This window comes from Erpetoichthys calabaricus, chromosome 5 (genome assembly GCF_900747795.2).
Source record: "Erpetoichthys calabaricus chromosome 5, fErpCal1.3, whole genome shotgun sequence".
Taxonomy (NCBI): domain Eukaryota; kingdom Metazoa; phylum Chordata; class Cladistia; order Polypteriformes; family Polypteridae; genus Erpetoichthys; species Erpetoichthys calabaricus.
In genome coordinates this window covers 94,800,658-94,813,433 of record NC_041398.2, presented here as the reverse complement: position 1 = coordinate 94,813,433, position 12,776 = coordinate 94,800,658, and the positions used below count along the sequence as shown (strand labels likewise).

Genomic DNA, 12,776 nt, shown 5'->3' with positions numbered 1-12,776 from the left:
ATGGATGGATGGATGTTTTGATAATACTGAATATTTTCTCTTTGTAGCAATAAGCACAAGATGAGAATTAGCCCTGCCAGTATTATACAGTTAGGTCCATATGTATTTGGACAGTGACACAACTTTGTTAATTTTGGCTCTGTACGTCATCACAATGGATATGAAATAAAGCAATGATATGCTTGAAGTGTAGACTTTCAGTTTTAATTTAAGGAGTTTACCAAAAATATCCTAAGAGCAGTTTAGGAATGACAAACATTTTTATACATGGTCAATGTGCATTAGAAAGTCAGTGACCTTCAATGTACTTCTAAAGTCAATATGAGGTTTCAGGCTGCATGGCAAACTTTGTCGTGTTACCTCATAAACCAGGCGACTGGGTCAGAATCTCAACTTGCTCTCTCCCTGTTCATTTTACATAGTCTTGCCGAGTCTACGTGGATTTTCCTCCAGGCATTTCAGTTTTCTTTAAACATTGAAAAAGATATGTGTGCGCAAATAGGCAGTGTTGCCAGCACAGACTCAGTTTCTCCGAGACCGTGAATTTGGAATAAGAGGATAAGAATATGGATAGATGGAAGAAATGCAGTTTAGTGGCTTTTCACAGATCATTCAATAAAGTGCTATAAACTAGGTTTATTGCAACAGTCTACAAACTCGATAAGGAAGAACAAACTTACCGCAGCAAAAAAGAAAACTAGCACACACAAACCTTTGATACCAAGTGAAAAAGTTGTGGTATAATGAATTTGATATAAATGAAAAAATAACTAAATTACATTTTTACCTGTACAAGAAAATTAGTACAATGCAGGCACTGTGTGGAACACAATACTGCTAGGAAGAAACATCACATTCATTGCATTATATTTCTATTTCTTTGTGCAATTTATTTTTTGTAACACTGCCTAATCAAAATGAATACACAAGATCTTATCTAGATATATTTAACCATTCTGGAACCTGGTTAATCCAAATCAGAACAACAGTGGCCAGAGTGCATCCCAGCAGCATCAACAGCAAAGCTGGAAAAAGACCTGGACAGACAGCCAGTCCTCTGCAAGACACTCTTATAACCAGAAGAAAAAAAAAAAACAGGTACCCTGTGAAGAGCTCACACAGACATATGGAGAACATACTATTTCCAAATAGACAATGAAAGGTCCAAGAGTTAAATCCAGGAATCTGGTGACAAAAGGCAGCGGCACTAACCATGGCTCCATCGTTTAACCCTAACCTAACATTAGAGATCCCCAAACATTTCTAGAGGTCCCGCTATAATGTTTTAATGGTAATGTTTACATGTCACAGTTGAAAGTTACATGTGAAATTGTCAAATGTTTCAAATATTCTTTAACAAATGTAAACTGTAGCACTTTCTTGATGTTCAAGTGTGTACTTTTCCCACATTACTTTACCCAGCATACCATTTCTTTTTCATTTAGAGATTCTATGACCACACGGTTCTGTATTTTCCCCAGAGTGGACTCGTACAAAACAACTTCAGTGGCAAATTCAGTAACACTCCCTACCTTAAAACATTTGCAAATTTTACAAAATAGTGTTAAGTTTTGACAAAGTCTAGCAATAATTAAAGTTTACTCAACAAGTAATTTTGTTTGTTAAATTATTTGTTACACTGTGTGGAGTGAATATTTTCCTGTACAGTACACAACTAATTCTTAAAGTAAAATAAATTTCATGTAACAGTAAATTCAAAAATATTTACAAAATAACATTATAAATTGCATACTTTACCTTGACAGACATTTATTTATTATTTTATGGATGAAATGGAATCAAAAGGACTCTGTCAACTTTGACCGGAGTTTTCCTTAAATAATTCCCTAAAAACTTTCATCGTTACCTTTCAAATACATATTGCTCTGTTCTTTACACTATTTCAAATGAAAGCTTGAATTATCAATTGACAGCACAATCTAAACCACATTTTAAGGCTTCTTCACCATTCACTCTAAAGAAAATGATGAAATATTTTAAATACTGATTTCACTCACTTGTTAAAATTGTATTTTATCATGATTTACTTTGGAACAAAAGTAATACATTTTTGATAGCTTCACTGATGTAGGAAAACAATCTGTGTGCAGCTATTGATAGCAGTGAATTAACCACAGCGGCATATGGCTCAGGAGATTTGGGGATTACCTAATTAGACAGGTGACTCAGAAGGCCACACCTAATCCTGAGATTTTCTAAATTGATTAAGGGCACTGAAATGGAACACAAGTAAAGCCTGTATTATTGTTGCTTGGCCTTTCTTCACCTGGGTAATATAAAGCATGTTTAAATGCTGTATAAGATATACTCTATGAAGTCTCGCGAGTTTCACCATTTCTCTTTATTAACTTTTAAATTCCCCCTACAGAATAACTGCAAGATTCAGAAATGGTCAGGGATCAACCTTTTTTTAATTAACAGAATGGAATCATTAAGAGACAAAAACATCATAAATGCAAGCTAAATTATTAATGCACAGCCCATTGTTAATGCAAAGGAAATACTTTTTAATTTACAATATACACTAAAACGCCGTTGGTAGTATTCCATTAAAACTGTTCTTTGTACCCTCAATTAATATTAAAAAGAATATTGCACATCTTAACAGCATCCTATTTAAAAAATGTATTTCACTTAATCCAGACTATTTTACTACATTCCATGAGCCAAGAAAAGTTAATTTATATTATAAAGCTTAAACCACTGAATCTGAACCGATTAAGACAACAGCAGAAACAAACATCTGATATTTGCATTTCTTGATTTAAAATAAACTAAGAAATAATTAAAACACTGCATACTTACCTCTTGGGAAAGGATTAGGCTGCACGACATACAGAAAAGCATGGACCATGTGAAACAGGATTCCTATAGGTCCTGGTTCATAATAAGCATGTGTTTCATAAACTACAGCAGGAACATCCCCAAAATTCAAAGTTCCCTGCGCAGTCTGATGCACCGAGCTTGGCATTTCACATAAAGTACAACCCCACAACAGTGCAAAGACCAGTCCCATTCTCCCCATCATGATTGGAAACATTCATATAAAAAATAAATATTTCCACCAAAACAAAGTAGCACAAAAAGGAAAAATGAACAGATGAAGGATGTAGTTCCTTTGCAGGAAAAATAAGGATTGTTTATCTGTCAGATAATTATCTCCAAATCATCAGCCAGCTTCAATGAAAACTTTCTATGTCCTGAGTAGCTTATATAAATTCATGGCACAAGATGCTCCCGGGTTATTTTTTTTTATCAGCAATGATGAAAAGAAAGGCTGGATGCCTTAGTCGTTGCCTGCACTGAATCAACACGAGTGTAGGAGTGTTTGAGCTCTTCTGATCTAAATGGTAAGGGAACTGCTGTAGGAGCTCTTAGCAGTACACAGGCACTGCAACATCTCTGGCACTGATGGAAAACAACTGTTCATTAGGTGAGCAGTTCCCTCTACTGGAGAAGATGGAAGCTGACCATAACTGAAGCCCTGCAACACAGAAGAAAATCAGGGGTGATTAAAATAAAAGGGCCAAAAAACTCACTTCACTTAAAAAAGAAAACACTGTAGTAAAGATATTGCACATCAAGAGTCACATAAATGCCACAAATTTCGTAAAGTACCTAAAGTCCTAACTAGTAAATTTACAAATAGTAATTGCAGCAAGAATTATTACAATAAATGGCCTATCAAAAAATATATATTATATAAACATAATAATTTACTGTTTTTGCACAATATCAAATAACATTCTTTATATAAATTACAGTTGGTCCATAAATATTTGGACAGAAAGAACTTTTTTCTAATTTTGGTTCTGTACATTACCACAATGAATCTTAAGTGTGGGGTAGTGTATTTGGGTACAATCTTGTAAATGCTCAAACTGCCAACCTTCATTATTTACACATTCTTGTAGTCTACAGTACTTGCTACACTCAAGCACAGATTAATAATAATAAGACAAATAATACATTTAAATAAAATAATAAAAAAGAATAAACTGTGATTCACATAATCACAACTATAAATCCACTTTTGCCCATGCTGTATATTAAAATTCTTATAAACACTGGTACCAGCAACAGTGAAAGGGAAGGTCTACAAGATGGTAGTGAGACCATCTATGTTATATGGGCTAGAGACGGTAGCACTGACCAAAAAACAAGAGAGACAGCTGGAGGTGGCAGAGTTAAAGATATTAATATTTGCATTGGGTATGTCAAAGATGGATAGGATTAGAAATGAGTGCATTAGAGGGTCAGCTCAGGTTGGACGGTTGAGAGACAAAGTCTGAGAGGTGAGATTGTGTTGGTTTGGACATGTGCAGAGGAGAGATGCTGGGTATACTGGGAGAAGGATGTTAAGGATGGAGCTGGCAGGTAAGAGGAACGCCTAAGAGAAGATTTATGGATGTGGTGAGTAGAGGACATGTAAGTGGTAGGGGTAACAGAGCAAGATGCAGAGGATAGGAAGGTATGCAAAAAGAAGATTCACTGTGGTGACCCCTATCAGGAGCAGCTGAAAGAAGTAAGAAGAAGCCAGAAGAAGACGACAAACAATGGCATATTACTGCACAGTGCTTCCCTGTACTGATTCGATGTGTTTTTACACAGTTCATCACTTGTTTAGGTAGTTTTCTGTTCGATAATAAGTGCTTATTTCAGTTACAACAGTTAGTGACTATGCAAATGTTGCATGCTCGCCATTTCTTTAGGCTCTCCTGCAGCTGGCAGTAAAGTTTTTCATTTAAGCATGGAATGCCAACTCATACTGCCGCTGATTTAGTGCTGATGTCATCCCCAGTTCAGGTAAGTGTCAGTGCCATTACTCCATTTAAAAGCTCAGCTGCCAATATACCCACTTCCAACTGCTTTTAATGGCACACAGACTCTTCAAAATAATGGGATGTTCTTCTTTTCCACTGCAGTCAGTGATGAAGGGATAGCAGCAGGGGTGTTGAACATTATGTTGTCAGGTGGCACATCAGAGGTGTTCAATGCTGCCCTTTTGAGCACTGATCTGACCATTACACATGGGCAGCTGAATCTTCTTGTGTTGAGCTGCAGAGGTCGTAGTCTCAAGGCCTTCTTCCTTTAATTAGCAATGCAGCAGCCCATGTTCCAGGCCCAAATCTCGGCGTCAAGACTCTCCATCAACGACTCAGAAGAGCCAAGCATGTCCATTTTTGGGTGTCCACAGCACTCGGCACTATGCCAAGTGTGACTGTAGATCATCTACTTATCCCACTTCTCTTACTAATATTGCATTGCATTATGCTTGCCAGCATTGACCCAATGGATTTTTACTCATTGTATCACACCTTTAGGTACCTTGCTCTACTTAGGAAGACCGCTCACTTTAGCCACACTCGTAAGTAATGGTGCAACTTTGGTAGGCTTGTCTGGCAATGAAGTTGCTAATTTGAAGATGGAAGGCCAGCTCATACTGCTGCCAACTCAGCACTGATGTCATCCTCGGCTGATACATCATTACAGTATCATTCATTATTAATATTCATTCACCTGTTTATTTTGCAAATCCATTTTAATATATTAAGTTACAGTGAGGAGTCAGCGTCTAAATCTACATGAAGTGGGTGTAAGGAAAGAAACCCTGGATGTGACATCACTCCAACAATGGGAACACTCAACCTCATACTCCACAATTATCATTTCTGGCCATCTGGTAGTCACCAAGGAAAGGTGTTCATTTTTGAGATGTAAAAATACCCTGGAGAACACAGAGAAAATATGGAGCATAGTCAGCACGTAATGGGTTCAAGAACAGAACCAAGAATATCACAAATTATATAATACTTTCAAAAGCCTGGAAAAATAATACAAGCTAAAAACACATAAAAACCACCATCTTTGTTAGCGTGCAGGTAATCTACTGAGACAGTTTGCACCAAGATTAGATTAACCTATAATCAAGGGCACAATATGCTAAAAGCAGATTGGATTTATAACAGCTTTTCTGATCCTAAGTAAAGCAGTCACACGATAAGGTAAATTTTCAATGCACCTGCATATCATTTGACAGAGGTGGCTGTAATGTTGAGAGGAAGCGAACTGAAAACATGAACTAAGAAGGAGTGATCTGTTTAAGTGTATTTGAATAGAGGAGGCGCAACATGTAAGCAGGCTGAAGAAGAATGTGGGATTAGTAGAGTGACGCATAAAGACCAAAGACCGGAAAAAGTAAAAACCTAAGTACTGCCAGGAGAAAAAAAATCTGATATAGTTCCCAGCAAAAATAAGTCGGGAGAAAACAAAATGCAGAAAGGTAGTCTAAGAGTAGCAAAGGACAGAACACACCAGGCAGGCAACAGGACTCGACAGATGAGAGAGGTTGGATGACATTTGCAAATGGGGAGTTTCTGTAATCCAATTTAGAAAGTACGAGAGTTTGAACAAGAATTTGAGAGGCTTTGTTTATGTAAAAGAGGTTAATCTTGTAAATGTTGTGAAGAAGTGGCAGAACTTGATCAGTTTGGAGAACCACAGTCACAACATGGTTCCTTACAGTAGATGAATGTGACAGGATGGTACAACAGGGAAGGATCATCAGAAAAAACAAACTGTGGAAAAGCAAAAAGTAACAATAACATATTAGACATGGAGATGCTGAGTTAATATGATGGTAACTGATTCATGAATAAAAAAGGTCAAAACAGCTTGTAATCTAGGCCAAAGCTCATTTAAAATGAAAATGTTTAAAAATCTTATAAATGGTAGTAGAGTGCTCTTGTGGTAAGGGTTGCTACCTAGCAGCTTCTGGGGTTTGAACTTGAATCCTGGCCTGGTCACTTTTCAGAAGAGGTTTGCTTATGTCTCTTGTGACTACTTGAGTTTTCCTCCTACAAATGTAATGTGTTACATAACTGGGGAATCTAAACTAACTCAGTGGTTGTTAAAAGATGCTGCACATTTGCACCTATACACATAAGCAGATATTTAGCATTTCTTAGGTACTGGAAGATTCTGCAAGGTACATTAAATTAGTCCATTTCTAAAACATAATAAAATTATGGGTTACTTTTTGCAATCAATATTAATAAAATCAATCAACATGTCAGAATGAGAAGTAATCAACTTGTGATATAAAAACCCAAACAGCACCTCTCAACCATCCCATGTTTTGTGCCATACAACATAACCAGGAACCACAAGAGTGGTAACTAACTACGCTACCACACCGAACCAAGGGAGTGACTGCATCAAAAGTTTGTGTTCATAAGAAATTTAAGTGTGGAAATATCAGAATCCCAGTCTTGCACTGACTAACTGTATTTCCACCTATTCACGACATAGACAGCTCCAAATAAGTGGTATTATAAAAGGTGGGCAGTCTGTTCTTTACCACAATCAAATCAGAGTTCATTTATCTACATCTAAGGAGACATTAAGCAGCTACTATGCCCAAAGAAGCAGGTGCACAGAAACAGCGAGTCTAGAAAGGTCTAAGAGTAAAAATATGTGGCAAAGGAGGAACTCACAATACTACAGAACGAGTATTAGATTATAAACCACAATGTCAGCACAGGAAGACAAAACAATTACATGTGCTTAAATGTCCCCAAGACATCATGTGAGCAAAAGTGACATGAAAGGATCTGGACAGAAGCTCATTAAATGTAGCTTACAAAAGCTAAGATAACCTATGCACAAACTCAAGTTAAGGTAAATTGATGTTTAGTTCTTGATGAAAATATGGTATTTTTGAACATTGTACCCCAGAAAAGAGGAGACAATAATGTGAGACCCACAGACCACAGAGAAATAAAGAGTAGAGGTGTATAGGAAGCCTTAAATATCTAGTAGAGATCCAAGACCGGCTTTCTGATAGGATATAAGAAGATAGTAAAAGAGAAAAGAGAATGAAAGGACAAAGGAGATGTAAGTGAAACGATATAAGCCCTAAGTGCTGAATGCAGCTACAGCTAGAAGAAAAATGTAGAAGAAGGGATGCCAAAGTAGGACTGAATACTTTGGAACAATTCAAGGCCAGGAATACAAACAGGTTACTCAACACATGGATACCATGCTGCATCCAGTTTGTTTATCAAAGATGGGCGAACATCGGTCATTTCGATACATTGCCACTTTACAGAAAGAAATAGTATTATGCTTAAAATGTCTTCATACTGGAGATAATGCAAAACAGGTTAGAAATTTTGGAGATTTCAAAAACTCTTAAATGGTTTAAAGTGGATGCAAGATCTTCAAGATCAGATGGCAAAGCTGTACCTAATGGTTTTTGAGAGAACCTGGAAAACAATCACTAAGAAATATTACAAAGGTGCACATATGTGCCATTTTCATTCTAAATTTTATAATGGACATTTGACTAAATCATAGACACTAAAGGTACTGATACATTTTTGCATCAAACTTTGCTCATAAGAGATAAACAGGCAGATAATGTCTAGTCTCACACAACTGGGCGCAAGCCGGTCCATCAGAGGGTATGATCATTCAAAAAACGCAGACAGCAAGGGGATACACTAAACTGGTTTACTCTGCACACTTCTACATCTTTTTTGCAGAGTCATGGCAAGAACTGTACACCTTACTTCAGAGGCGGATTCATCAGTGCATTACAGAACCGAAGTAACTTAATATAACCTAATAATGTACTTCCTTTTTTAATAATTTTTTCCACAGTCCCTGAATAATGAAAATCTGGCATAAACATTAACTCCTAGATCTTATCCAGAGTTTTTTTCCTGAAGACAGCGTGAATGTCCCTTTTGCCTGCATTTAACACTTGGCATCTTTCTACAATTAACTGCATCCTCTTGTTATTTGTAGTTTGTCTCTTGTCCTTCACCCAATTAAAATCCAGTATTTTGTTTCAGACTTAATCTTCAGAGCACAACTGTATCAAAGGCTTTCTGAAAAGTAAATTATGTTCTGGCCATTATTCTTTGTGTATAACTATAGGGGATTGTTCCAAAAATGTCAACTGATTCAAAAAATCTTCAAGCAAAAATAACATGCATGCTCACTTTACCAAGCTAAGTTGAACTCACTAGATGCGAGACCACTGCCGGCACAGAAAGAACAGGCAAACATCACCATTACAGTGGTTGGGCATGGAATTAAACCTACGTCACAAGTAGTGCTACTTCATCATGTCATTCTTGTATCATTTCACATAAGTAATTTTGGTTTACACATTTTTCAAACTAATCAGTATCCCCCTCAATAACCCTCTCTTTACACTTCAGACGCACTGCAGCTTGCATATGTTCAGTGCTGCCTAAGCTGGCTTTTGATCTCCTCAAGATGTTCAAAGGCACCTTCCATCACAGCACTGTCTTCTTCTTTCAGCTGCTCCCATTAGGGGTTGCCACAGCGGATCTTTTTCCATATCTTCCTGTCCTCTGCATCTTTTTCTGTTAACCTTCCATCACAGCACTGTAAAGCTTACTAATGAACTCTAACTTTTGTTTAAAACAGAAAAAAGCCAGTTTAAACAAAATATCATACATTTGAGTGTGCATGTACAGCATACACCACACACTTGGAAAGGTTTTTAATAAATAACATACAAACAAGTACTGTATATACATGTATGCATGCATGTAGGATTGTTTTTCAGGCAGACTAAGAAGGTTTGATTATATGTCTGAATAAGTTCCTGAATAGTTCCTTTGAAAATGTTCATTATTTTTAAATGCATAATTAGCTTCTTTAGATCATAAATCAAATGTAATGTAAATGCATGTACAGGCTAATTTAAAGCAAACTAAAAGCTGAATATCAGCAAACAATTCAAGTATTGGGTGAAGGGTATTTTAAGTACAATTCTATTTGTGTGGTATTTACTTTTCTTGCTTCAGAGAAATCTACTTTTATTGTGATTCCAATAGTTTTATGCACCCTAAATGATACTACACCATATTTATGGAAAACATTATCAACAAGAACAGACGTGCATCTGATAAGGCTGATAAATCAGAATAGACATTTAACACAGAAAGATTAAACTGGCCATGAAAATAAAAAAGCAAACTTATCTACATCAGAAAGAACATATATTACAGTGCAAAACAAACACAATGGTAAACTCACACAAACATATAAATAAATAACACTGGCTTATTTAATTAAAATTATCCCCATGGTACTGACATGTAGCTCAGGAAACAGCAAGGGGCAGTATATTGTAATAGTTTATTGTGCCCCATGTGAATGCAACCTATGATGAAGCACTCAAAATAACAGATGCTGCAGTTAAGAGATAAACAAGAGTTCAGTAGAAATAATGAAAGATGCTCTGATAAACTCGTAAACAGTGCTGAACAGCCCACCTTCTATTAGATTAAATTGAGAAGCCATTTTATTAGGTGTATACTTTTCATTCCCACACAAGTGTCCACAAAGATATTTAAAGTACAAAAGTGCAACTTGGAAAGAAAACGGGCACAATTAAGGTCACAATGCTTCATAGCGGGGAATACTATGAAAGGGTCTGATGTGAGTAGGTTATTTAGCCAAGCTTATCTTTTTAATCTATATGCTTTCAACAAATCATCAATCTGGGATTTGAACATCAGAAAATTACTACTATTTACAGTGGAAGGTAAGGAGTATCCACCCAGTATATTCTGAACCAGTCACTGACTTCTGTTCCAATTCTGATACATGACTGCAACTTCTTCCACAGTTTGCTAATCAGATGAATAATATGTGCTAGAAATCCCATACTGCACATAATGATCCATATTTGATCATGGTGAAGAGAGTCAAAGGCCATTGAATAATCAATAAAGCAAAAAGGTTCAATGTTTGGTTGAATTCTCTTGCTTTCTCAGTTATTATCCTGAGATTGACTATGCGGTCTCTAGTACCTCTTCCTGCCATGAAACCTGCTTGAATCAAGCACAATACTTTAATGCATCATAAAATATAAACTGCAGTGTTGTGATAATATCTTATTCCTAGAAAACTTGCTCTGACATTTTTGAAATTATATAAAATCATCACTAATGCTTTATATACAGTTCAATTCTCAATGTAACAGATGTACAGTTGTAAGAAAGAAAAAAAAAGACATTCAAATGAAATTTCCATGAAGAATGAAATTAGCTTTTCTGTGTTCATTCCAAAAGATTCTAACTTTTTGCACTGGCTTAACACTCAGGTCGTCAGTTTATCATATTGCTTTGAAGCAGATGCATAAGAAATACCAGTCTAAAGATAGTATTAATACTGTATGTGTAAATAAGCTAGCTATACCAGCCTTGTTAATCATTCACTATATAAAGAAATACACTAGAGGATACTATTTTCTAAGCTCACCTTCTACTGAGCAGGGTCATGGGGGGCTACAGCCAGTCCCAGCAAGCATAGGGCACAAGGTAGGAACTCTCCACTAGATAGAGTGTCAGTCGTATGCAGGGGATCACACACTAGGTCATCAGTCCACCTAACCAGCAAGTCTTTGGTGGAAACCAGAGCATCCAGAGGAAACCCACACAGAGAAGGGGAGAACATGCAAACTTCACATAAAGTGGATAGAGACATGAACCTTGGTTGCCATACTGTGAGAAAGCAGCTCTACCCCTTCACCAAATATACAGAAATATTTGCCTTCCATACTGAAAAGTATGCACAAATGCATACAAATGCAACAACATCACAACACAAAATGTTAAGATACTGGATTAACTCACCTGTGGATAAACTTTATTTGAAATGTCTTGTTATAAAATGAGCTTTAAAGAATGAAATGAAAATATGATGATCAGTTCTCAGTGTTTACTAGTTAAAGTGGCTCTGGTGTTATGATATATGGATTTAGATAGAAATGACTAAGCATTATTTATTTTCAGTTACACAAGTCAAAATGTCAATGACTGCATTATACAAATACACGTTTAAATAAATTAAGTGCATGTATGATGACTAAGTGTCTTTATGAAACAAGTTCATTTTGCTGTTTTATGGAAAAAAATCTTACCTCCAAAATAAAAAAATTAATAAATCTAGACCCCAATTCCATAAACAATTAACACAAAGATGATGACAGCGCTTCTTAAGAACGGAAGACAATTAAGGCATTGTCTTCATAAAAGAGGAAATGAAGTAAGAGCATAGAAAGAAAAAATTACAAACTGTAGAAATGGTTTATCAAAATGACTTATTTCTTAATGGGTACAAGCACAAGCAGTTAAGTCATATTTAGAGGATTTTTTCTGTGTGCATTCATCATCTTTATAGAAGCAAGAGAACACGTGTCAAAGTCTATCATATACAAGCACCACTCATAGCTATAACACTTTTTGAGCTTGTTGGCCTTGTAACACTTCTGTGAGCAGATAAATAAAAACAAATTTGAATGTGAATTTCCCATTGGGATTAATAAAGTATCTATCTATCTATCTATCTATCTAAATTTGAATTCTTAAAATAAGTATCACATATAAATACATATCTGCATTAAGGCAATTGTTTTTTCCAATCCTAAACTGTTACATAACTAAAACCTGACACATACATACACACTCACTAATTCCAAGCTATGTCATTTCAGTTGGTATAGCACACACTGTGCGGACATCTTTTTTGTTCCATGCACCCATAAGTGAAATTTGCAATCTTTGCAATCTTTGCTTTTACAACTGTGCAAGGAACAAGCACCATAAAAATGATTCAAAAACTCGGCTCTATTTTACTCTCGTATTAGGTCAATTTTCAAACAAAACAGACAGTCTTCAAAAAGTGACACAGACAGACCAATTACATTT

The 12,776-nt window shown here is 36.1% G+C and overlaps 1 protein-coding gene across 11 annotated transcripts in view; it reads right to left on the bottom strand.

The window, feature by feature from the left end:
* Positions 1-12,776, bottom strand: part of LOC114651810 (prominin-1-A-like) — a 273,810-nt gene that overhangs the window by 245,260 nt on the left and 15,774 nt on the right. For all 11 annotated transcript variants that reach the window (XM_051928258.1, XM_051928264.1, XM_051928267.1 and 8 more), the window contains exon 2: positions 2,827-3,505. In XM_051928258.1, coding sequence (XP_051784218.1) covers positions 2,827-3,061 — 235 coding nt within the window. In that variant the 5' untranslated portion in view covers positions 3,062-3,505. The remainder of the gene's footprint in view (positions 1-2,826; positions 3,506-12,776) is intronic.